Below are 26586 nucleotides of genomic sequence, written 5' to 3'. Positions count from 1 at the left end.
TGTTTTAAAAAAACTGAAGATTACTGATTTAATGGTTTGGGGAGAAATAATGGTTCCTGTTTTTGAAGCTTTTTCTTTTTTTAAACAAGTGCTCAAATTCTGAGGTAGCATTTTGGGACAGTGAAGAGTCATTTCTAAACTGGTAAGAAATGATGAAAGCAAACTTAGGAATACTTCATGTACTGTCCAATAAGTGCTTTTGGCTGTCATGATCACATTCTGCCCAGCAATAACATTAGATGCTGTGCCGGGGGATGGAACGTATTAACAGCAGAACAGCATTGCAGGTTCAGTGCTAGGGAAATGAGGTGTTCCTGCGACACAAGCATTTTCACAAGTGAACATCTTCGAATCCTACCCAACAAATTAGCAAGAATTATACTACTGGTGATTTCTAAAGTGACCATCTGAAAGATCCTACTTATTATTTCAAACATACCGATGGTGAAACTCTGTTTCCTTTTCCCACTATGAAAGTGGTAATCGCTTAACTTGCGTGAATTTCATTGCGTTGTATCCAGTCACCCTGGTCAGCCAAATTTGAAGCTGTCCTCTAGCTTAAGTGGCTTCCCCTCCAACAGAAGAGCTGCTTGTTGAAGGAGTCATATTAGATTAGAGGGAGGCTTCAATCTTTGCTTAACATAGTAGCTGGGTGATATTTGCCTTTTCTCAACAATTCACAGATAGGGACTACGAAAATTTGTATGGGGAATGTGTGACAGTGTAACATTTACAGAAGGATTTCCCTCTCTTTTCCCACTTAGGTTTAAGCAGCTCTTCTTTCTTATCTTGTGTATTCCAGAACCCCCAGAAGATTCTTTCCTTTGCTGTAACATCAGGAAATGCTAGTATCTAAGCCACCACTTCTGGCTTGGGTGTAGGTGGCATTAGCGGCTTGCTCTTCCACCTGTCTACTTCCTCCTGCTCGTCTTCCTCCTCCTGTACTTCTTCATCAGCCGGACCTCGGATTCGTACAGGTTCATTTGGTGGGGGTTGGTATCCATTTTCCGTCTCTCTGGATATTTGATATAGAATTTCAGTTTATTATGGCTTTTTAAATACTGATGGATAATGACTTAGCATAAAATAACTGAAACTTAAATGAATCATAATTTTAGAGCCCTTGCAAACTGTCCTGAAAGATGACAATGGGGCATTGAGTATTTTAGTAGTGCTTTTGGACTGCATTTTGGACTGCAGCAAGAGTGGGAGATGAAAAAGCTGTACTCTGTGGGTGGCAGTCTTTCTGCTTGCAGAAATTTTCATCTAGATCCAGTGCAGAATTGGTTTTGCTCTTGTCTAAGAGTTTGATTCTTAGCCATTTTGATCTGTCTTAACAGGTATAATTGGGCATAAAATACTGAACAAACCAATCATATCCATGATTTAAAAAGTAGCAAAGCCAAAAATTGTTTGATATGGTTTCTTTGAAAATCTTCAACCCAAAAAAATCTTAATTTTTTTAAAATGTGAGAATTATTTATGGGTTCATGAGGAAAAATATCACACAAACAAATCAACAAAGTTCAAGGCTCCCAAAGTTATTTTCACATTTGATCTGAACACACCCTCCTGGTCTTTGTCCAAGTGCAGCACATGAGAATCTTACATGATCACCTCATGATGTTTAACTTTCCAACATTAGACAATAGGGAATTGTGGCTAACATGATGTGGTTACAGTGAGAATCAAACCTTTGAACATTAATGGCTAACAATGTATCAACCTTCAGCTGCACAAGAAGGCAGCATTGTATGATTATATGCATGCGCTGTGGTAATTTGGATGTTTCAATAAAATCTCTGGCCACCCAGAGAGATGAGGAAAGTAGGAGTCAAAGTTGGCTGGACCAACTCTTTGTATGTGTGCATCATTCCAACACAGTTGCATGTTAGCACTTGTAATCATTGCATATATGCAAAACCATATATTAAATGCTTTTCATGTTTGCACCCGTGCTGTAATGTATGAGCTAGCTTTTATTCACCTGACTAGGGAAGCAATCCATATGTCAGTATGATTCAGAGAGAGAGAGAGAGAGAGAGAGAGAGATTACTCTGGAACACTGTGTAAAGGAAATACTGGCCCATACTTTTTTTATTTTCCAGAACCCCATATTATGCAAAGTCAAGACCTGGGATGACTGAACTTATGGCACAGCCTTACAGTTAGTTTATGCCATTGGCTTATCTACTCTGTCACACAGCATCTCTCCAGAATCTCATATCTTTCACATATCTTAGTGTCAACCCAGTCTTTGTAATTAGAGATGTCAGAGTTTTAACTCGGGAGCTCTTGCATGTAAAGCCTGTCAAGAGTGAGTACCCTAGCTTTTTTATCATTAACTCTTTTTTGTAGTCTGTTTCTTGTAGCCTTACTTCACAGTAGTAACTTCTGCATGGAATATGCTATTCTTAAAAGCATGCCATTTGGACTCATCTACAGAATGAACTACTCCAAAGTGTTGCTAGATTCTCAAATCTAGATGCTTAAGGATATGTTGGAAGTACCTTCTATGTTGATGGAACAATGAAGGGAGGGGGATTGGCACATTATGTGAGCACATCTGGCCTTACCACCCAAGTATTGGGATAGTAAGGTAAATACTGGGCACATTTCAACTGAGGGGAAAGCTGCATTACTTGTTGTGCAAATAGGTTGGTAAAGCCCCAGTTACTTCAGTGATTTTTAAGTAGCCTAGAGGAAGACTTCGACCAGTCTTTTCATTGCAGCACAGGAAGGGAAATGTATGCCTTGAGCATATTATCCATCTTGAATAAGCTTTCTTTCCCACCCACATCTCCAAGTGAAAGACACTCACGTCATCTCATAGTCCTTATCCTTCTGTTTCCTACAGCAGCAACAATATGCTATAATGCCAATGACAATTATTGCAGCAACAATACCACCAATAACTCCAGCATAGAGACCAATGTTCATGGATGCTGCAGAGAGAGGAAAAAACGATTAGCAGCCATTCACTTGTGTAAGCACAAACCAATTTCCCATTTGGGAAGACACTAGAATAGCAAGCTGCCTCTCCCACTTCTGTTCCCCTGTATTTTGGGGGTACGTGTGGGGGGAGTGTGGCAACTAGTGACATGATAGAACTGGTTTTAAACCAGGGGTCAGTCAGACTAGGGAAACATCTAGGGGATAGGACCATGTCGTTTCTTCAGCGAGCCATGCACTTTTGGTAAGCTCCAAAGTAGTAGTATTGGTTGAGAGCTACGTGTCAGTCTGGGGCTGTGGGCTGAAACAGATACAGCAAAGGTTACTGATCTCCATTAGTCTGTAAAATGTAAATTGTAGTCATGTGCAGTTACAATTCAGACTAGTGCCATGTGGGAAAGGGAAAGAGGGTATTTAATCCTTCAGTGCCCACTCAGTTTCATATATTGAAATTAGGCTGTATCCTTTTAAAACTCCCTCCCATTCTCCCGCTCCCCGGGAGCGGCCTCACCGCGGCGAGGCCGCTCCCGGGGGTGAGAGAAGGCCAGCTCCTGCCCCTCCACCCTCCCCGAAGCCCCAAACGGCGTTCTCTCGCCCCCGGGAGTGAGAAAAGGCCGGCTACAGCCACCCCACCCTGCCCTCTGGAGCCTTCTCCCGGCTGGCAGTCCAGTCTATGTGGTGATTCCCTGGCCGGGCGAAGCAGCCAATGGGGAGCCGCTCTTTGCGCGGCTCTCCATTGGCTGCTTGGCCGGGATGGACACTCGGAGGGGCCAATCAGGAGCCTCTTCGCGGCTCCTGATTGGCCCCTCCGAGTTTTTATCCCGGACAGGGCCCGCCCTAACTCCTCCCAAACAGCCCTTACTCTTTTATTCAGTCCGCGGCGCGCTGCGCCGCGGGGCTGTTTAAAGATGCAAGTAATTGACTTTTCACAGGCTGATAATCAGTACATACATCTGTTTTGGCCATCAACTAGAACCTTCCAACTAGATAAAACAGTTCTTAAAGTGATAAATTTGGTAGACGTTTTTGTCCTGTCTTTTTCTTCACCCTGCAAAGCATTTAACTGCTCAGTCTCTTACGAGGTGAAATGGAAACAGTCATGTTACACATTTCGCTTCCAACAGAGTTGGTGGAATAGCAGATGTAGAAGCCAGAGGTGTCTGCAGAAATGTTCTTCAGGGTCAACAGTCCCCCTGTTAAGAAACCATAAAAGATAATCAACAGATAGCAGGTACAAGTGTGGTGCTCATGTTTGTCACAATTGTAAATCCATTGACAATCACAAGAGCACAAACCGTAGCGTAGGTGATAACTTTATGTCCTATATGGGAATTATGTTTAACAAACAAAAAGTTGTACAAGGACTCAATGTTGTGATGTAGTTGCTGCATTCTTCAGCAATTATTGGCATTGGTCAGTCTAAATGTAATTCATAATTATGAGAGCAAAAATAGCCCTAATCACAATCTGTGATTTAATAGAACCGTTCCAGTGCTGTTGTTTCGTTTATGAGCGGATTTCTTGTTGCATTTTTATACACTCTGTCACTCTCTCTTTCATCATATTAGCTACTAAGGTGGCTTTCAGTCGATCATTAAAAATAATAATGAAATAATAATTTCAGTTATACAAAGCAACTGCATTGTATATTACCAAACATAATATCATAATATCAGCAATAATTAAATGTTTGACATTAAAATCAACATTAAAACTGGCAAAGAACGGTGTTGGGGGGGAGGATAACATTAACTGATCACAACCAAGTCAAAATGAAAAATGTTGAGGAAAAAAATCAGTAGAATAATCAAGAAAAGCCTCAGTAAAAATGTGTTTTTGTTTGGTGCAGCCATAACTGCAGGAAAGCTCCAGAGTTGTAGAGGTACAAAAGGCTAAGCACTACCAACATGCTCTCAGAAAGTAGAGAAGTAGAATATCGTAATTGACAGACAGACTCATATGGAAGCAAGCCATCCTTTACATCAGGGGTAGTCAACCTGTGTTCCTTCAGATGTCCATGGACTACAATTCTCATGAACCCTTTGCTGGCAGGGGCTCATGGGAATTGTAGTCCATGGACATCTGGAGGAACACAGGTTGACTAACCCTGCTTTAAATAACTTGGTCCAAGAACATCGAAGGCCTGTTTGCAAAGGGGGGTGGTCTATAAATCAAATATAACAATTTCAAAAAGCTGCTAATGGTAACCTGCTTAATGGGGGAAAGATGCTTTAGAAGCACAATTCTATGAGCAATTAAATGAGCAGCAATACAACTATAGATGTTTATGAGAAGTTACAATGGAAGGCATAAGAGATTACTATTTTCCCAAGCACAAATCCTTCTCGGATGTAGGCCTGATTCACGTAGGAAAACGAGGTAGTAGATTTTGAGGTAGTGGAATGGGTGTGGAGAGAAGCATTATAGAAATTGGATAGATAAATAAATGTCTGGCTGTGAATGATGCATTCCTGTCTTGAACACCCCTTCACATTTAAAAAAAGAAATCCTCCCTACAAATAGAAACCTAGCAGGGGTTCTCACCTGCCCTTTAACATAGATGAGCACTCAGAACTGATTCCCCAACCTGCAGCATGACATAGGACATTCTGTTTTATCACCGTATATTCTGCTATATGCGCAAGTCAGTTCTTTGGGTTGGCAGCTTGGACAACATGATGGCATCTAGCCAGAAAGCTTTGAAAGCATCAGGTATATGCATAATAGTGTTTCCCCAAGTTGGTTGGAAATTACTGTTCAAACATTTTACAGTGCTGAGCCTGGATTCCCATAATATTGGGACAGTTTGAACACATAGAGGGGTGAATGGATGTTGTGTATCTGCGTGTGTGTGTCTAACGGCTCATGCCGTGCTGATCCAAAAAGTTATCAAAATTGCTAGGTTCTTTCACAGATATGACATCTTGAAAATCAAAAGAGTCTAAAAATGAAGAATTTTTCTACCTATAAATACACAACATGAATTGCCCCTCATGGCAGCAACCAGTACCTTAGCCAAAAAAATGAACCAAGGATGTATTGGGCAGATTTTGCAAGGATATTCCGGAAGGTCAACACAACTGACAAAGGAAGGGAGGGTCCTTTGCATAGTCAATGGAGCTAATGTGAAAATGGAGCTGTCTCCATTTCCTAGGAATTGGAAAAGGAGTCACCCCATCAGGAGAAGGGAACAAAATTACTAGTTTCCCCCTCTCATGGAGGATAGGTGCTCATAAAGTTACTACTTCTTGTGGGCACCTGGGTGAAAATTGCACAGAGCTTTTATTCCAACCCCAGATCGATTCAGTCCCTGCCCTCTACACAGAATGCGATTTCCGTTTGGATTTGGGGTGATTTAAAATTTCGTTCTGCAGCAAGGATTGATCCAGAGTGACCCTATCTTTATTGTGCGATATCTTAGAGTGCTTTGAAGCCTCAATATTTAAAGGCTGTTTTGAATCTGGGCTCTCCTACGTGGTAGAGGACCCGTGATTGGCCACAGGTGGTCATGTGACAAACTTGCCTTAAAGGAGAAGACCCTAATTTCTCTCAACTTCTGTTGGTCCTGGATTTTTCTCCCTTCTCTGCCTTTTTCGATCCTCTCCCACCCACCCCCCTCCAAGAAAAGAAGGAGGCTCCCTGCTTGGCTTCCCCCCCCCCTTCAAGAAAAGAAAGAAAGAGGCTTGGCTCCCCCCCCCTTCTGAACTACCCTAACCACATGCAGAACACTTTCCTGTTTCAATGGGGAGGGGGGGAGGAGAGGAAGATCTGAGTTCAAAGCGATCTGGATTCAACAGGATTGACAATGGAATAAACAAAGTAAATGCAGACTCTGCCCTGGTTTCCATATAACTTCAGAGCAGTTGCCAGAAAATGCTGATTGGTTGCCAGGATACCCATTATTGTGGTATCATTAGCACTGCCTTAAACCTTCTCCCACATTCCGACCTGCTCATAATACTTTTGCCTTGGGCAGTTTGCTGTTCTCATTGTTGCTTACATTTTGCATTCCTAGTCCTGTTGCATTGTACTTCTATTGCATGTTTACATTTTTTGTTTACATTGTAATCTACTTTAGAGTCTCAGTGAGAAAGGTGGGCTAGAAGTAAATGAAATAAATATTAAAAGGACAGTTTTCTCCAAGCCTGTTGGCAACCCTAGCACACGTGTGTATGTGTGCATACAAACTGATAGGGACAGCAAAAACTAGGAATTCTCCACTGGGATAAAGGGAGTGGGCCATGTACAAAATTTCACAGCCAAGTTTAGTAGCATGTAGACTGTCTTGAACCCCTTTATAGAGGTGAGTTTTTTCTAACTTTCTTAGGCATTGCCGGAAGAAAAAAATAGGGACTGGAATAAATTGCTTATTTCTGATGAATGGAGAGGAATACTATCCATCCTGAGTGGTATTGGTGATGTTAGGCCTATTTCTGGTGCAGTGCTTCCACCTGTAGGTCAACCTGTGCACAGCAAGCACATGTTTCTTTGTAGTTGTTTAGAACAGTTCTTGGGACTTCTCTTTACAGTCAAAAGAAAAGTGTGTTGAAAGTACATTTTAGGACATATCACAATTCTTTTGATTGGGAGGAGCAGAGAAGAGATAGTCCTCCTTGTATTTCCCTCCCAGTGCATTGGATTGATGTTTGAGGACATGCAGTTCACCTCTGCCAAGAACCACAGGAAAAAAATATACATGAACAATTTAACAAGAATAAAAGCAACCCCAAAATTTCAGGGCATTGTTGTGGGAGTCAGCTAGGAAACCAGCAAAACATATAATTAACAATATTGGGGGGGGGGGGGGTGTTTACAAACTGTATCATAGTTATGTTAATTTAATATATAGGGTTTTTTTCTGTATTCTGTGTTCTTTTTCTGAATAACCAAAGAACAGTGTCATAAATTGGGCAAGCCTGTAAGGATCAGGCACATGCTTTTAACTTCTGCAGTCACATCAGCACAGCACACAAATGTGCTTGTGTGGGTGGGGAGGGACAGCAGGATTTCATTGTGGTGGTGGCCTAATGGCTAGATAGTGATAGCATTAGCAGAGGCCAGTGTCTTCACTTTCATCTGGGCTATCTCTTCCAGTACAGATTGGTGTACCATTCCTTCCCATTGACCCTAGTTGGTTTATGTAGACTTGAATGCCACAGACATCTCCATTACCCATCAGAACCACAGTCAAAAGAATGTCATATCAGTATGATATACGGGAAGGAGATCCTGAACATGCATCCCTGAAATCTGGGAAGCAACAGGCAACCAGTTCACCAGGTGATGACATGTGACATATGTAAGTAGTCACCTATATTCCCATTGGCTTGGTTAATTTAGGATTCTGAAGTGGATGAAAGCATAAACTGAAGTTATTTTAATGGTCAAGAGAAAGGAACCTGATGATTATGCTGAATTTTATTATTGGGTAGTATTAATTTTAAAAGAACACAGGGTACAATTATGGACCTCCTTTCAATGGAAATAGACCTTCCGACTGAAGAGCATCTGGAGTGCCACTTCTTCCTTGCTATTCCCAAGATTTATTAATCTGAAATCAAAGCTTGTGATCCTGGCAACATTTAGAGAGACACAAATGTTTGAATGAAAGAAGCCACGGGGGCAGTGGAGAAAGAGAACATACTACTGTAAAGAGTTCAGTACTTTTCCCAGAACAGTAATAGTTGAAAACATGCTTTTTAAAAGTATGTTATGATGTTCTGGCAAGCAGCTGGTTTGTGCTGCCTTCATTTTGCGAGAAATAAAAGGGCAATGGTACAGGACTAGTAACTGGTATGTAATTGTGCACTTTTTGCATAGTGCCCACTACATCACTGCCAATACAAAACACAATTCTACCCTTTCCAAACTCATAAAGCTTTTGTTGCTGTACTTTAAAAGACAGAGGACTTATAATTATTAAAGTCCTCTGCCTTTAATAAGCAAGATAGAGGGTCTGTAAGAGGTATGTATATGCTTACTCTTTGGGCTACATGAACATTTGCAAAAAAACAAAAACACCAAGGCTGTCCCATGTTTTCTTTGCCGAAGATGACAGGGCTATATATCTAAATCGTGGTACTTATACATTCCTATTGTAACAAGCAAGCTTCAAAATGGATTTCAAATCTGAAAAGAAAATGTATGCCACAAAGTATTGCCAGGAAATTAAATTTTTCATACCTGATACTACTGTTCCTGTGAGTTCCTTTTTTTTGTTTTGTACATCAAACCTTTGCCAAGAATACTGAGGTTTTGGGGATCCTTCCTGAGAATTGCAGGTCAGGTTAATGTTGTGTCCATATGTTGTAGTCCCTATAATTTTGCACTCTGGTATGGATGGAGACACTAGATCAGGTGGGGAAAAAAACAACATCTAAGTTGTTTCAGCAATGTAAAAATGGAAATTTTAGTATTACAGTACTCCCAATGTTGTTTTACCATCATGTTCACTGTACATTCCCTCATGGCTACTGTGCATGCTCAGACTGGATATGAAAAATTCTGTAGCCCATTATAACATGTGAGGGCACTCCCCTCCCTCTTGATGCCTCTCTCCAAACCCTTTGGGCTCAAGAACGAGGGAGAGGAGGAAGCACACATCCCTCAGTTCTCTCTGCAGGTCAGATTTATCTGAAATCTGAAATGTGATTGTGTGTCTGAAAAGACAAAGACAAAAATATATATTGTTTTCTTGTACCTGCTGTTGTTTGCTCAGTCTCCCTTGCAATAAGAAGAGTTCAGAGCATTATCATTCTGAAATGGCACAGAAAACTGCATCAGTTGTGGCATTGAAGTCTCTCGGTATGATGACTATTTGCAGTTACTATGTTTCAGGGAAGAGCATGATATACAGTGGGGAGGAGGGAGGAAATGGTCTTGGAAAAGAGCCACCCCCTCCCCTCAAGGAGGGAGGCAGCTCCTGTCTGGCCAGCCCTGAGCAGGAGGTGCCCAGCTGAGCTTGGTGTCCTGACAGGATGAGGCGAGGTGGGCTAGGCACCTCCCTCACCATGGTGAGGACAGGCTGGATGGGTGAGTCCCTTACCCTGGTGATCCTTCCTTCCCTGAGCCTCTAGCTCATACCTGCTCCTCTTAGGTGAGGCCATGAGCCCCACAGGGCTCTTTCAGCTGGCCTTAATTGCCACTCTGCCCTAATGGCATGTTGATATCCTTTGACTGCTGCCTTCACCCTGGAACCTGCCTCATTGCAGGTCAATGCAGCCTTGTGGGGGAGACCTTTGAGCCCTTCAGCATATAGAGCCACACCCAAAAGGCAAGCCAGTTTAGCCTCTGTTCCATCAGCCATGAGATCAGTGCCAACACCTCTTTTGGTTCCAGTCTCAGTTCCAGTCCCCACTCTAAAACACCATCAAATAAGACAGCACCCCATTCCCCGCCAAAAAAGGCAATGCACAAAGAAAATAGGAGAAGGACATTGTAAAGAGTTCCAGGGTGAAAGCAGGTACCAGTCCTCCATGTTTCTTGGGATCATGGTCCTGATTCTCACTGCCCTCTCCTAGAGATCTTAAGAAAAGTCATCTCTGTTCCAAATGTTGCTCAGTCATCTTAAGCTCAGAAGAAAAGGTTGTTGAGATTTCTGCAGCTGTGGTACATCATATCTCTGTCGTAGATATGAACAGCCATGAAGGGGATTTCCTTCTGAATATCCTCCATGAGTAAAGAGAACAGAATACTACTGGGAATTCTCTGGCCATCTACTTTGTTACTATGGCTAGTCCTGCACTTCCTGTGGTTTCTTCAACTCAGCTACATGTCACTAGTGCTGTCAGTGTAATCTCTAGAAAGTGGGGTGAAGTATTCTGCACCTCCGGCATCTGATCCAACCTCTCGTGTTTTCCATACAGAATACATGGATGTGGTTACTTCATGAAAGGTCTTCCGGACATCACCAAGAGTCCATGACTGCCTCAGTTCATGCCTCACTAAAGTAGAACACAGTTAGTTGCAAAGTCTATTCCTCTTTAGCCCTTTAAGGTGTGAAATACAAAGTGATAATGGGACATTATCAACTGTTCCCACAGGGAAAAATTCCTAGTTTGAAATCCTAGAGCAATCTTTCTCAACCAGGTTTTGTGAAACCCTGGTTTTAATACATTTTAAAAATTTGTCAGGTGATATATGGTCATGTTGGCCCCCTTCCAAAAATGGCCAATGCGGGGCCTGGAGGGAGTGAGAAGATGAGGGGCGACTTCTGAGGTTTCCCGAATCTTGAAGACTGTGTTTGGGGTTTCTCTATGGTAAAAAAAGTAGAGAAAGGGTGTCCTAGAGAGAGACTCTTCAATCAGTGGTCTCCAAGCTGTAAATAGCAGATTAACATATTAACACTTATTGTTCTGCATGTAATATTGCTACTCCTTGGCCCATTATGCACGGCCGCCGAAACGGCGATTTCGGGTCACATGGAAAACGCGGAGGGGGAAGACGCGACGCATACCGGTTATACACGGGGCGGGGCGTGACGGCGGCAAAACCCAGAGTAACCGATTATGCACGCGCCGATCCGGGCGCCGCTTCTGGTTGCGCCCCGCTCACCCGGAAGCTGCGCTTTCTTCCGCGTTTCACTGACGCGGCTTTTTCGGCGGCATGCACCGAAGCTGCAGCCGGTTGCAGCCGGCTCCGTGCGTTATCCGTGATTTTAGTCGCCGCCATTCCACCCCGAATGCGCGCTAAAACCCCCGTGCATAATGGGTCCTTGAGGCACACATGATTGCATTTAATTGAATTGCCTAAAAAACAAAAGCTGGAACAGAGGTTCTGAGTTCTTTTTATTACAGTGTGATACATCATTTCTGCAATAACAAGGTCCTGCCCTTCGACCTGGCAGTTGTGCCCAGCATCTCTGCAAAGGTCATATTGGTTTAGTTGCCTATCTAAGAAAACAGGGTTGCAAAATGCACGATTGTATCAATGCCAGGGTTTTTCATCTTTTAGAAAGGATACAGGCTATTTGCTTGCTAATAAAGAATTTCCTACTTTGTAATTTCTGACTAGTCCTCTGAATACTGAGGCTGTTGGTTCTCATGGCCTCCACTATGTTGTCACACTCTTGAAGTCTCAGAGTTTTCAACCCTTTCTGCCATAGCCAAAGCAAGAAACCAAGTAACCTTGGATTGACAAATCAGTCTCTAGCTTGGTGGATGACAGAAACAAGCTTGATGGGAGGGTCCCCTCTTCAGGATCTCTCACCTAGACATAACACCAGCTACTACTATGCTTCTCTCAAAGGGTGGAGAAGGCCATTGCAACCATCTCCTAGCCAGTGGTGGCATTACAAAGCAGTATGTTATACACTATTAGCCTTCCATGCTTAACTTGGAAAATCTGAAGTAGCAGTGAAAGATATGGCAGCCATATTTTATGTAAACAAACAGGGAGGCCTGGCCTTGTCATTCCTTTGTCAAGAAGCAGTTCCAATTTTTGAATCACTGATCATTGCATGGTCCAGGCCCAGGCCATCTATATTCCAGGTTCCCACATGCCGTCAGCAACAGTCCAACACGGGGTCCTGAGTGAGTGGTTGGATCTTTGTTTCTCCACAGTTTTTGCCATGTGAGGTTTTCTCTCTCATAGCAAGGGTCCCTTGCAAGATGGGGGAGGAGGTTATCCATGCCACCTTGATAGCTCCTTTTGGACCTGGGCAAAGTTAGTTAGCTAAATTAATCTTAGGTTCATATGGTGGGCGAGTTTTACATGTTTCTCCATGATAGCTTCCTCTTCTCTTCATAGTGCAGGGCGTTGGACTAGATGACCCATGAGGTCCCTTCCAACTCTGATTCTCACGGGGCACAGTTTATCACCACAGTTTATTGCCAGCCTGCACCGCACTACATGGCATATTCAGAATTACTTCAAGGTTTTTAAAGATCCAGTCAAAGAGGTTTCTGATAGCATTAGAAAAAACACCATCTACTTAGAAATCTTATAGACTTAAGTGTAACAAGTTTGTCGTCTTGACCTTGTTGAAAGGCCTGAAATATAAAATCTGTTTTCTGGGATTAGCATTGAATCTTCATTGAGCTCATGAGGGTTTGTTCTGCATCTCACTAAAGGTCCACTTGGTTGCTATAGTGATGTTAATTGGTTTTGTCCAATAAGAATCCAAGATTTTATGAAAGATTACATAAACCTGGTGGACATTTACTCAAACTTCTAAGTAGAATCTCTCCCTTGTTTTTCTAAGCTTTTGACCAATCCGTTGAGTTGATGGTTACTTGTTACTTCTACCTTTTAACCCCCTAGTCTTCATATATAACACCAGCCTGCAAAATTAACAGACTGCAAGTCTTTAAGTGTGACCCACCCTTTTAAATGATTCAGTTTGTCTCTAAGGTATTCTCCACCTTCCACCACAGTGCAGTCTTTTTTTTTTCTGGTGCAAAGGACAAAGTTGAACACTCTGCTATGAGCACTTCTCTTTTAGTCGAATAGAATGAAAGACTTAGGAAGAATCCACATCTTTTTATTGCTTAGGGTGGTACAAAGAAGGGACACAAGGTCTCTCCTGAAAAGCAGTGTTGTGGTCCTCTTTCTTGACTTTGTCAGTCATTATGCCATGAACAGCTATGCTGCAAAGGAAGCAGAGGTCAGAAAAGTGCTGTTATAGTGTCTGTCCAATTGAGAGCTGCACACCTACCATTCAAGTGTGTTAAAGTAGTTCATTATTCTTCCTTGGGAGTAGGGTTGCCAGGTCGTCTTCCCCAGCCTCCAGTGGGGGGTGGGGAATAAGGTTGCCACCTCCAGCTTGGGAAACCTCTGGAGATCTGGGGGTAAAGCCTGAGGAGGACAATGCCATATTTTCTACCCTCCAAAGCATTTATGTCCTTCAGGAGAACTAGTCTCTGTAGTCTGCAAATGGGCTGTAATTCTGGGGAATCCTCAGGTCCCTCTTAGATGCTGGCATCCCTACATGTGAGACTGCACAGTGACCATGATGTTGACAGCATGGGTGCGCTTACGTGTAACTACTGTTCATCAAGCTATCACGTGTGCTATCACATCTGTCCTCACGGTGAGATCTCTGGCTCTGAGTTTCCGGGTTTCCCATAGCAGCTTTTAAGAACTGAGAGATGAGTGCTTCTCCTCCCCTGGCCATGTGCTGAGAAGATGGCTTGAGGTGAGAGTGCAGTGCCGTCACACACTGCGAACCTCTGTGGCTTGCACACATGTGGCACCCTTATAGGATTGCACAGATGACCACTGAATAAACATCAATACAGCCCAACAGTGATTTCTGCCTTTATAATGCTATCACAACTGGCTCTGCCATTACAGTATATGTCCTTTCCCACAATGTCTATAATGTTTCTTTATTTTGTGTATGTCTATATTCTAATCATTTCACATTCTTAAATTGGGTAAATGATCAGGCTGTTGTCATTGCTCTGTCCCCCCTATTGAAGACTACCCTCCCTCCGAAATCACCTACAGTACAAATTTACTTATTCCTTTGGAACAGGGGTGGCCAAACTGTGGCTCTCCAGGGGCTCATGGTAATTTTAGTCCATGGACATCTGGAGAGCCACAGTTTGGTCACCCCAGATCTAGAATGATGGGCACAGCTGCCTCGTTGCAGAAGGACAGAGTCAGTGTACTTTTCTGGAGTGGAGTACTTCTTCATTACAATCACTGCTTTCTGTTCCTGTGAAATTAAAGAAGTTGAAGAGCTGGTGATGCCTTACCAAGGACCACAAGATCCATCTGTGCACTTTTCACGGGGGGATCATGACGCATGCGAACTGAACATTCATAGGTTCCATTGTCCTCCATGGTCACATCACTGAGGGTGATGGTGAGATCCTTGCTACTTGGATTGCCTGTGAGGCTCACACGATTCTTGTAAGCTTCTCCTATATATGGTGGTTCTTTCCCACCATCAAAGTACCAGTTGACAAATTCTTCCTGGAGAAGGAATAAGGGAGTCAATTTGAAAGTCCTGCATACTTCATCAGAGTTAACTCTTCTTCCATTCAAGTAGCTTTACCAAATGCCACCCAAAAATGTCTTCATTTTTGTTGCAAAAATCTTTGGCTTGTCATTATTGGATGATAATTATGTATTGGGGTGGGCACGGAGAAAAAAGTCATTAATTTTGGAGTTGGGGAGATCCTTTACTGTGATTTCTAATTTTTCAGGTAGGACTTTACCAGTTTGGGTTTCCAAATCTGTATTTGAAGTAGTTCCAGATGTCCCAGACCATTATTTTCAATTCAAGGATCCAAGGCAGTTATTTTTAAAGATAATGGCACTAGATTTGCACAACATAGTTCTTCCTCGGATCTAAAGACCTCATAAATTTTAAGCAGAATAGACAAAGTGTGTTGATTTTACAGGTCCTCGAAATGGATACCTTTAGGTGCAGGCACGCCTATCTCAACTGATTTGTATCCTGAGGGATGGTGCCGGTCACCAGCATTTATTCTGTGTCTTTTTTAAACATAATCTTACAATTACTGATTGACAATTTTTTTTTTACCTTTCCACTGAAAACTGTTTGCTACCCTTCCCTGATCTATTTTTGTTTTTTTCTTTTAAAAGTTAAAGAGCCTTCCTTTACAGAAAATGTTCCATCTGCCCCACCCTGTCTGCCTCATTGCTGCATTCTTTAATAAATACTATTATAAAATCACAATAAAAATACATTTAAAAAATACCTGTGTTTTCAAAATGAATTGCTTTGCTTTTCCCCTCCCCCCAAAACTTCTTTTAATTCAGGAACATCATAGTGGGTATGAAGAGAACAACAACAAAATTAGTATTCTATAAACTCAAAGAACAAATAAAATGTGAGGAGATGTTGGAATTTTGCTTTTATTTATAGTTTATTTACTTAATTTATATTTTACCTTTTCTCCCACCTGGACCCCCCCCCCAAGGAGTTTGCATCATTCTGTCCTCTATCTTCATAGAATCATAGAGTTGGAAGGGGCCATACAGGCCATCTAGTCCAACCCCCTGCTCAACGCAGGATCAGCCCAAAGCATCCTAAAGCATCCAAGAAAAGTGTGTATCCAACCTTTGCTTGAAGACTGCGAGTGAGGGGGAGCTCACCACCTCCTTAGGCAGCCTATTCCACTGCTGAACTACTGTGACGGTGAAATTTTTTCCCCTGATATCTAGCCTATATCATTGTACTTGTACTTTAAACCCATTACTGCATGTCCTTTCCTCTGCAGCCAATGGGAACAGCATCCTGCCCTCCTCCAAATGACAACCTTTCAAATACTTAAAGAGGGCTATCATGTCCCCTCTCAACCTCCTTTTCTCCAGGATGAACATTCCCAAGTACCTCAACCTAGCCTCATAGGGCTTGTTCCCTTGGCCCCAGAACATCCTTGTCGCTCTCCTCTGTACTCTTCAATTTTATCTATGTCCTTGGAAGTGAGGCCTCCAGAACTGCACACAGTACTCCAGGTGTGGTCTGACTAGTGCCATATACAATGGGACTATGACATCTTGTGATTTTGATGTGATGCCCCTGTTGATACAGCCCAAAATGGCATTTGCCTTTTTTACCGCTGCATCACACTGCCTGCTCATGTTCATCTTACAATCCACAAGTACCCCAAGGTCTCGTTCACACACAGTATTACCTAGAAACGTATCCCACATCCAGTAGGCATGCTTTTCATTTTTCTGACCCAGATGCAGAACTTTACACTTATCTTTATTAAATGGCATCATGTTCTCATTTGCCCATTTTTCCATCGTGTTCAGATCTCGTTGAACTCTGTCTCTATCTTCTGGAATATTTGCCAGTCCTCCCAATTTGCAATTTGCCAGTCCTACCCATCTGCAAACTTGATGAGTAGTCCCTCCACCCCTTCATCTAGATCATTAATAAATATGTTAAAAAGTACCGGACCGAGCCCTGAGGTACCCCGCTACTCACCTCCCTCCAGTCTGATGAAATACCATTGACAACAACTCTTTGAGTGTGGTTCTCTGACCAATTCCCTATCCACCTAACTATCTGAAAATCCAGATTGTAGTCCTTCAATTTATCCATCAGAACATCATCAGGAACCTTATCAAAAGCTTTACTAAAATCCAAGTAAACGACATCAACCGAATTTCCACGATCCAGCAAACCTGTTACTCGGTCAAAACAGAAAACCAGGTTGGTCTGGCAGGACCTGTTGGAGACAAATCCATGCTGACTTCCTTGGATCACCAAATTGTCCTCCAGATGTTTGCAGATCGCTCCCTTTAATATCTGCTCCATTATCTTCCCCACAACAGAGGTCAGACTCACTGGTCTGTAGTTTCCCGGGTCATCCTTCCTCCCTTTTTTGAGCCTCACAAAAACCATATGAGGTGGTTAAGCTGAGAGTGCATGACTGGACCAAAGTCACCCAGTGAGCTTCCATTGCAAATTGTAGTCTGAAATTCTAACCACTACAACCACACTGGTTTTGATGGGGTGGCTGCTGTGGTGGTAGGACCTGAGTAAGTCATGCAAGTTTTTGATAGGACATTATGCAAGTTGTGCAGCAGTTACTGCTGAGTCTTCCTCCAAAGGCCAAAACAGCCCTGGAAAAGCTCCTGATCCACCACTGCCTTTTTGAGACAGAAACCAAGGTTTTGAAGGCTGGTTACGATGTTTGATTGTCTGGCAATGGTAACTGAGGCCATCTGCTTCTTAAATCTACAGCACTCCTTTTATCATTCGGAGGAGTTGACCCCCCCTAATTTGTTCTTTAAAATTTTTAGATTCCTCTACAAGTCTGGTGGCTTTTCTCTGGTTTGTCAAAAAAGTTGCCTTCCTGACTCAAATGTTTTTTATTTTATGTATTTATTTATGTTTGTTTTATTGACTGCCACTTCCGGACCCTGCCGTCTCATGGCAGTTTACAGTAAGACAAAACCAAGATAAAAATATAAATACAATACTGGCAGCATAAAATCCCATCTACATCTTCCCCCTCCACCTGTCCCTATCTGATAACTTGACACCACCGTCTGGGGGGGGGGGAGCTCTTGCCCAGATGCCCAGCACATCGGCTTATGCAAGGAGACACCCAATCTTCGTGGCCTGGCCTCAACTAAAAGCCTGGCAGAAGAGCTTCATCTTACAGGCCCTATGGAATTGTACTAGCTCCATCAGGGCCCTAAGCTCTTCCAGTATTTAATATTTAAGTATTCATAGATAAAGCCACATGGAAAATGAGTTATTTTGAGGAATCCCAGGTTCATTTCCATTTGCAGCTGAATGCAGAAAAGGAATGACTGGGCAGTGCAAAGATGTCCTAGCCTGAAAGCAAGTATTGTGAAACAGAAGACAACGCTTAAGGCCAGACAATCAGAAGGCTTTAACTTCTAATACCTGAAGAATCATCAGCCACTTATTTTAATACATTTAATATTATGTTTTGCTTCTCAAAAACATGCCCTGCATTAAGTTCCTTATTTTTTTTATCCTCATAAACATTGTGAAAGTCCATAACCTAGGAAAACAAACTAAGATATTTTCACAAGAGGATAAAATGAGACAAACAGATTTTGCAGTGCAAAGTGGACTTCCATTTGCACAGCTGATGCACAGGCAAATTTGCATCTCTGTCCCCATTTTGGTTAAGGGGCTTGAGTTGGTAGTGGCCATACAGTTCCAGGCACTGGTCAGACCACACCTGGAGTACTGTGTGCAGTTCTGGAGGCCTCACTTCAAGGACGTAGATAAAATTGAACGGGTACAGAGGAGAGCGACGAAGATGATCTGGGGCCAAGGGACCAAGCCCTATGAAGATAGGTTGAGGGACTTGGGAATGTTCAGCCTGGAGAAAAGGAGGTTGAGAGGGGACATGATAGCCCTCTTTAAGTATTTGAAAGGTTGTCACTTGGAGGAGGGCAGGATGCTGTTCCCATTGGCTGCAGAGGAAAGGACACGCAATAATGGGTTTAAACTACAAGAACAACGATATAGGCTAGATATCAGGAAAAAAATTGGATACACACTTTTCTTGGATGCTTTAGGATGCTTTGGGCTGATCCTGCGTTGAGCATGGGATTGGACTAGATGGCCTGTATGGCCCCTTCCAACTCTATGATTCTAATCTTGGAGTTGCTCTGTTCTCTAGGCCTATTTCAATCTCGTTTCATGTCAGGGTTCAGGACAGAAGTATCAGTTACCATGACTGAGGAACTTTAATGGGACAGCGACAGGAAAGAGTACATCCTTGCTGATTCTCCTGGACTTGTCATCCTCCTAGACATTTATTGGGTTGGGAATGTGGAGCACTGTGCTTCAGTAATTATTTGATCTGCTGATTCCAGAAGGTGGAGTTGGAGGAGTGCTACTCATCCCCATGGTGAGTAGGCTACAACAGTGGTCCCCAACCCCCAGTCCGGAGACCAGTCCCAGTCCGGGGATCAGTTGGTACCGGGCCGCAGCTCCTCCTCGTCCTCCTCCCTGGCTGCTGCCTTGGGGGCTGCCCTGCCACTCAGCTGTCGGCTCAACTTTGGTGTTCTCTAGTGACCGCCATGGCTGGGGCTCCTCCTCGGTGTGGCACTGCGCAGCTGCTGCTGGCCGCATCCCCCCCAGCAGGCGGCGGGAAGTTGGGGGCGCCGGTGGGAAAGCAAGTGGAGCAGGGGCTCAGGCAGCAGCGACGTCCCTCGGCAAAAGACTACCCCCCCCCACCGGGCCTCAGTAAAATTGTCAAGCGGTGACCGGTCCCTGGTGATAAAAAGGTTGGGGACCACTGGGCTACAGGATCCCCAGGGATCCATCTTTTCTTCCATGCTGTTTAACATGAATGCTAGAAGGGATCATCAGGGGATTTGGAGTTAGTTGTCACCACTATATGAATGACATCTGCCTCTATCCTTAACAACCGAGTCAAGTTGATCTCTGGAAGTCCTGAATAGGCACCTGGAGAAGATAATGGGATAGATGAGGGGCAGTACACTGAAGGTCCATGTAGACAAGACTGAGATGCTGATGGGCAATTAGAAAAGTTCTCAAGGACTGAGGTGTCAGCCTCTAGCGTAGAAGAAGGGTGCATGCCCCTGAAGGACCAAGATTGAAGACCTGGGGGTCTGGTTTATGGTTTATGGTTAGAGGTGCAGGTCTCCATGGATGACATGCCAGCTACAGCCATTACTCAAAAAGAGTGTTCTGGTCATGGTGATCTATGTGCCGATCACATTCAGCTTAGATTTAAAATATAGTATGTTGGGAATGCCTTTGAAAATGATCCAAAAAAACTTTGTCCAAAATGTGACAGACTACTGTCAGGAGCAGGGTGCTGGGATCATTGTAGTGCTGAGAGATCTCTAATGGCTGCCCATCCCTTTCCAAGCACCATTCAAAGTGCTTGAATGGTTCTTACCTTTGAGGCTTTTGACCTAGGAACTTCTGATACAACCTTCTTCCCTCAAGCTCAGTTCTTCCTCACAAGCTCCCACCTTCAAAAGTATGGTAGGTGATGACTAGAGACAGAGCTTTTTCAGCAGTGGTACTTCACCAGTGGAATACTCTTTGCTGCAATGCTTGCCTGGCACCTACCCTATTCTATCTTAGGTGACAGGATTTTATGTAATAGTTTAATAATTGGATCTTTTAACATCACTTTCATAGTCTTCTTTCAGCCTAGGGAAATACTTCATGAGCCTTATTTCAAGCTGTTTGTACTCTGGCTGGGCTTTTAATGCTGAGTTGAATCACTTTTATTGTGCTTGATCCATTTCATATTATAAACAAACAGATTTTCTAGAGACAGCCCAGAAATTTAGCTCAATCAATCAATCCCATCATGACCTTAATTCATGCCCGATGTATCTTTTGATGTGTATGGAGATATACATGCTCATTTACAGCCACAAGCAATGGCAAACCACACCTGAATGTCTCTTGCCTGGCAGCCAGATGATCTTAGAATCTCCTGGCTATATTACACACATTCCCTACGATAAATAATAAATACATAATAGGGCGAAAGTGATTGGCCAAAGTTACGTGATAGCACTGTAAAACTGGAGACTAAAATAGAATTTGCAGTTTGCAGCAAAAGCCAAATAAAACACTTCTAATTCAAATCAGAGAGGCCAGCCTGGTTCCTTCATTTTATCCTGTTTGCCCATACATTCATGCAGAGATTATTCATATATGATTGCTCACTTTTGAAGAGAGTTTTGTCCAGGCACCGAAGTCGCTGTCAATAAGCGTTTGGGCAGTTTGGAAGGTACAGGGCAGGGTGGCCGTTTTTCCTCTTCCCACTTCGACTTTTTTCTGGGGAGTATCCACCTCAAGGGACACAACAGCTGCCACAACTAGAGAGCGGGGAGGAGGGGGGGAGAAGAGGACAAAATCACTTTTGGCCTTTATCATCTGAATGGAAAAGGAGCATACACTGAGAGCCAAGCTAGACAGTGACAATGATAACAATAACAACAACTCTGTTTTTATATCCTGGCCTTCCTATGGAGCTCAGGATGGGTGACACACAATAATATACAGTCCTTAACATCATAAAAACATTTAATTATCCCCAAAATACAGGTCAAACAGGAAGGCCTGGGGGGTTCAGAACTCCCTGAGCAGTTCTTCCTCAACCATAGGCCTGGTGGAACAGCTCTATCTTATAGGCCCTGTGGAACAAGAACAAGGCCCTGATCTCTTTCTTCCAGGCTTGGCTGGACATCCTAAGCAAACTTTGGTCTCCTTATCATAACACTTTGAGGAATGTAAGGGAAAAGGCAGTCCCAGACCACTTAGGGCTTTGAAGGTTAGTACCAAAGTCTTGAACCTGATCCAGTCTCCAGTCTGAAGCCAGTGCAGCTGGCAAGCACCAGTGTCATGTGTGACCTCCACTGGGTCCCTGTGAAGACCTGCACTGCTGCAGTTTGGACCAGTTGGAGTTTCAGGAGCATTCTCATGGGAAGTCCTGCATAGAGTGAGTTACAGAAGCCTAATGGAGATGTGACCGTTGTATGGATCACTCTGGCTAGGTTCGGTGCTGAGAGATAAGGAGTGAACTGCTGCTCCTAGCACAGGTGAAAAAACACCAGATGAGCAACATGGCCTCCATTGAAAGGGTGATATCTAGTATCATGCCCAAGCTCCTGAAAGAAAGCACCAGTGTTAGCCGGGCTCATCAAGGGCTGAGAGATGTATTGCCTAATCACCACCTCTTCTAGTCTCTACAGAACCCTCCCAGAGTCCAGGGATAGGTTGATAATATCCCAGAGAGGGGCCAGAATCTCCTCACTGCTAGCTTTCACTAGCCACGAGGGATACAGGTCAAGAGGGCAGTTGATTGGCCGGACAGCTGCTAGGGCCTTGACCAGCCAAGGACAGTGGACGGAAGCGGTCCAAAATTCGATTCTGAGATGGCCAAGGGGCCTCTATTTCCCTTTCTGCATCAAATCCGGTGGAGAGGTCCTGGCGGAGCAACAAGATATTCTCCACAAAATAGCTTGCAAAAGGCTCACAGCTAATATTCTGTTGAGAAATTTGATACATTTCTGTAGATAAGGATGTCAGAGATCTGATTGTTTTGAACTGTTGAACTGGGCATGAAATGGAAGAATAGCACAATTGTAGAGTGGTGGGGATTATCTAGTCTTTTTTCATTTGTGAGAGTTCCCTTTCTCTTCAGTTATGCAGTTTGCTTTTTCTGTTTTCCATAAGAAATGAGAAAGGATTCGTTGGTATGACAATCATTTAGTACTTTAGAAGGAAGTAACTTCATGAGGACAAAGTCCTCAGATCATTATGATTTTATTGGTACCACTCCCAGCTAGTACCTCATGCAGCGTGCATTTCATTTTTATTTTTTATGTGGCCGGCTTCCACCGGCCATCCAATTTACACGTGCCTAGGCATGTCCTCTCACATTGCTGAAGATCAAAATAGAGTTCCTGGATGGTTATTACACCTGGACAAAATCTTTGCTTGTTGAAGCACAGCTCATATTCCTGACAGCTTCTGAGCAGCAGGAAGTGAGCAAGAGTGCCCACAAGGCTTTTGTTTCAGGGAGTGTAGTTTATTATTATCTGAGGTAGCTCAATTGTTGTGCCTGAGAAACTGGTTCCTCCAGGCTTGAGTTCATAATCAGGTCATAAAACGAGCCTTTAGAAAGAGAGAGAGGGAATGCAGCCCAGCCTCTCTAGAAAAAGTGCAAACATTTATTGGAGAATTTTTATCCAGAAATTTAGCGAGAGGAAGGCGGAAAGCTCCCTTCAAAATATCTATTGCCTGTACACCAAGTGCCTATCAGAAAGCTGTATTAGTTCTGTCACCAAGGTAACCTAGGAGTCTTCTTTCCTCCTCCCATTTAACCAGGGATTTAGCAGAGCTAAAGCCAAGCAGGCTGACCTCCCCTTTCCCTCTCTAAGGATACTTGGAATGACCCGCCTATTGAGTCTGCGGGTTCAGTGATCGCAGACTCCAAGTCTTCAGAACAGCTCTTTTTATTTAGCGACTCCAGCAACAGACTACAACCACTGAACAGAGAAAAAAACAGGCAAACTCATGCACTTTTATACCTTTCAGGCAGCCAGCTGCTGCCTCTGATTGGCCCTAAGCAGAGCAATCCGATTGGCCCTACCAGAGTGATCAGGTTCCTTTGATTGGTTAGTTCCTTGGCTGGAACCCAGTTTATGTTATGGTTTTGATGCCATTCCTACCATAATCCTGATGAATCCTGGTGTGGACCAGATTGTGCTGTCCCATCATGTTCACAAGACTTTTAGCTTTGAGTGAACAGCTGGCCTTCACACCCAACTTCAGTGCCACATCTGCCAATGTTCACTTAGCAATGGTTTTAAAAAACTCCACAATAAAACCCAATTAAAACCCACCTTTACAATCCCCAGCAGTGAAATAATTAAAACTCCAACCCTCCCTTTCATATCAGCTCATTGAGACTCCTAACTGTGCCTTGGGGGTGGGGGGATGTTTATATGGGGTAAGCTTGATGAACTGGCTATGCCAAGGAGGAGTCCGCAGAGCTTATCTACTTTGGCCTCAACCAAATGCCTGGTGGAAGAGCTCCATCTTGCAGGCCCTGTGGAAATGTACCAGCTCTGAAGGGGCCCTCAGCTCTTCCCGGAGCTCATTCCACCAGGTTAGGGCCAGGACCAAAAAGGCCCTGGCCCTGGCCAGCCGCACTGCTTGAACCACCAAGAGATTTTAAGAAACATTTTAAAATTAGAGGCAGAGACAACCGATCCATGTCCCTAGTGTGGCAGTGTGTGTAAATTTCAACCATTACAGGGTCTCCTGCTGAGCTGAGGCCACAGACTTTTGCTCCAAGGTTCTGTCCTAATCTAACACATACCTAGTGGCCAACATGTAGTGCTTTCTTCACCTGCTCAAACTAGAGGCATTAATTTTATTTATTTGTGCACTCTTATCCCATTCTAGATCATTTATTTATTTCTTACATTTATATACCGCCCTGCACTGAGGCTCAGGGTGGTTTACATGGAATGTAAATAATTATACATTGAAATCAGTTTTGCCAATAAACTAGAATAAATGCTAACAATAATAACAGAAGTACAGAAGCATCTTAAAGAATATCAACACTGTAAAAACCAATTTAATAACAACTTAGCCAGCAAAATCGTAGAAGTCTAAAATTATTTCAAAAAGTAGAGAATAACATAAAAGCTCATGGAAATGGACCTTACATTTACAAACATTTTCTAAATTAGCTAATAAGTAGCAGCAAAGAATGAAATATCTAATAGAGAAGAATGAAAAAATAGAACTTATACATTCTGTGCTAGTGCCAAAAATTAAAAGATTTTATATGAGGAAGATAAATGAGGGGAGGTGTTCCATATATCACACAGCCAAAAACATACTCACTCTTGTCAATGCCTCCTCAGATATTTGTATGCATTTGTTTTTGTTTTTATTGTATTTGTTTTTATTTTCTCACTGAGTCAAGGTGGTTAGCTCAGGCAAGCCTGAGCAGTAGTTTAGCAGGATCAGCTCTGGCTAGCCCCTGGAAGGGAGACCTCCGAAGAACACCAGGGTCATGACGTGGAAGCAGGCCTGGGACTGGTAGCAACAGAGGGTTTTCACCACTGTGGTGTATTCTCTGTCTCTTGTTTGGACTACTGCCATTTGGACTACCATATGCACTTAATATTTAGACCAGCCCTGGAGCTACAGTTATTGTAGAACACAGCAGCCTTATGGACTCCAAATGTTAGCTGCAGAGAACACATAGAGGCAATTTTGATGAACTTCACTGGTTGCCAGCAGTGCCCCCTGATCACTTAGAAAGACTCTACATTGTGCAGGTCTACACTGTGCAGATGCAGCGGTGGCCATGAAATATTGTTTCTTCACTGCCATCACTACTAAAGTAGGCTTTAACATGAGCTACAGCCCACGGTTTGTCAGATTTGTCCCAAGTATTTCTCCACTGCTGCTCAGGATGCCCTGGCACCCGCTGGAAGCATGGTCCCTCAATAAGCCAAGGAGGTGTCCAGACTCTTATATCTGAGAGAGGGCCCCTAGGAGTAATATCAGTTGTTCAGGTCATTTCCTTATTCCAGAGGTCAACCAAGGCCTTGACAGGAGACTCGATCATTCCAACAGCAAAATCTCTGATGGGTGCTGTCAACCATGTCTATCTTCCTCCTCCCCCCATCTCCCACTGGTTGCCAGGTTGGCTTTGGAAACCCTATTCCATATGACCAGTCGAGCACTGCAGTAGTACACTGTGCTAACAAACCGTAGCTGAGATTACCATGTAAAAGGCACATTAAACATTCACAAGATGGCATGGCCTATTTAAGGTTGTCTCAGGTATTGTTAAATAGATGCTCCTGCATCCACATAGTATTCAGCACTTTGCAATGCCAAAGATTCCCAGTGAGAAAAGCAGATTATAAATGAAGTAAAATAAAATGTTGTTATTTGAGATAAAATGAAATATAGATTCAGTTATAGATGCCTGGAAACTGGATCATGAAGGAATAACAGCGCATGTCTTGAATTATGGGTCCATGAGATTCTGTCCAGAGAGAGAGAGAGATTCGCAAAGACTCTAACTTAATGACAGAGCAACCTTTTACTGACAGGTGTACTACTAGCAAGAGAACAAGAGTACTTACCCACACTGAGCATGAACAATTCAGCCCCCTTATTCGCTCTCATGATGGCTCCTGAATTTCATCGAGGGGTTTTTTTAAAGGGCTGCCAGATATCCAGATGACTGAAATTTTAATCGCTGTTTGAGGGAAGCACAACCTGATTCACAGTCACAGCTGAACTCTCTCTTTACACTTTCTTCCACTACCTGTTTTCTCTGCTTCCTTGTCCTTTTATCTTTGGTTTTCCTACCCACCTCCTTCTGATCAGAGTGACAGGCTGTGTCACCACTCCTGCCGTAGCCTTCTCTCTCCCCCCCTCCCAAAAGGAAATGCTTGTGCCCTCTCTCGGTCACCCCACCCTAACCTAAGTAAACATACCTCTCTCCTGACAGACAGGTACACAAGGAAGCAATAAGGCATCACCGAGGTCCAGGTGAACATACTGGGGGAAATGCTGCACAATAAGGAGGCACGGGGCTGCTCCAGGTGCTTCCATTTTATGGAGACAGTTAAAACCACAGGGAGCTGCTTATTTGTAGCCATTACACAGATCAGAACATTTTT

At 43.4% G+C, this 26586-nt stretch overlaps 1 protein-coding gene across 1 annotated transcript; it reads right to left on the bottom strand.

The window, feature by feature from the left end:
* Window positions 1–2: 2 nt before the first annotated feature.
* Window positions 3–26332, bottom strand: GPA33 (glycoprotein A33). Its single transcript, XM_077342276.1, has 7 exons — window positions 26044–26332; window positions 21086–21237; window positions 14652–14871; window positions 9136–9300; window positions 4032–4145; window positions 2822–2945; window positions 3–1015 (listed from the first exon to the last, which is right to left on the bottom strand). Exons 1-7 carry the CDS (start codon window positions 26084–26086, stop codon window positions 853–855), a joined length of 981 nt encoding a protein of 326 aa, XP_077198391.1. The 5' UTR covers window positions 26087–26332; the 3' UTR covers window positions 3–852.
* Between the last annotated feature and the right edge of the window lie 254 nt (window positions 26333–26586).

This window comes from Paroedura picta, chromosome 6, assembly GCF_049243985.1.
Source record: "Paroedura picta isolate Pp20150507F chromosome 6, Ppicta_v3.0, whole genome shotgun sequence".
NCBI lineage: Eukaryota > Metazoa > Chordata > Lepidosauria > Squamata > Gekkonidae > Paroedura > Paroedura picta.
Note: the sequence above shows the minus strand (reverse complement) of the source record. Positions and strands in the feature narration are given on the sequence as shown.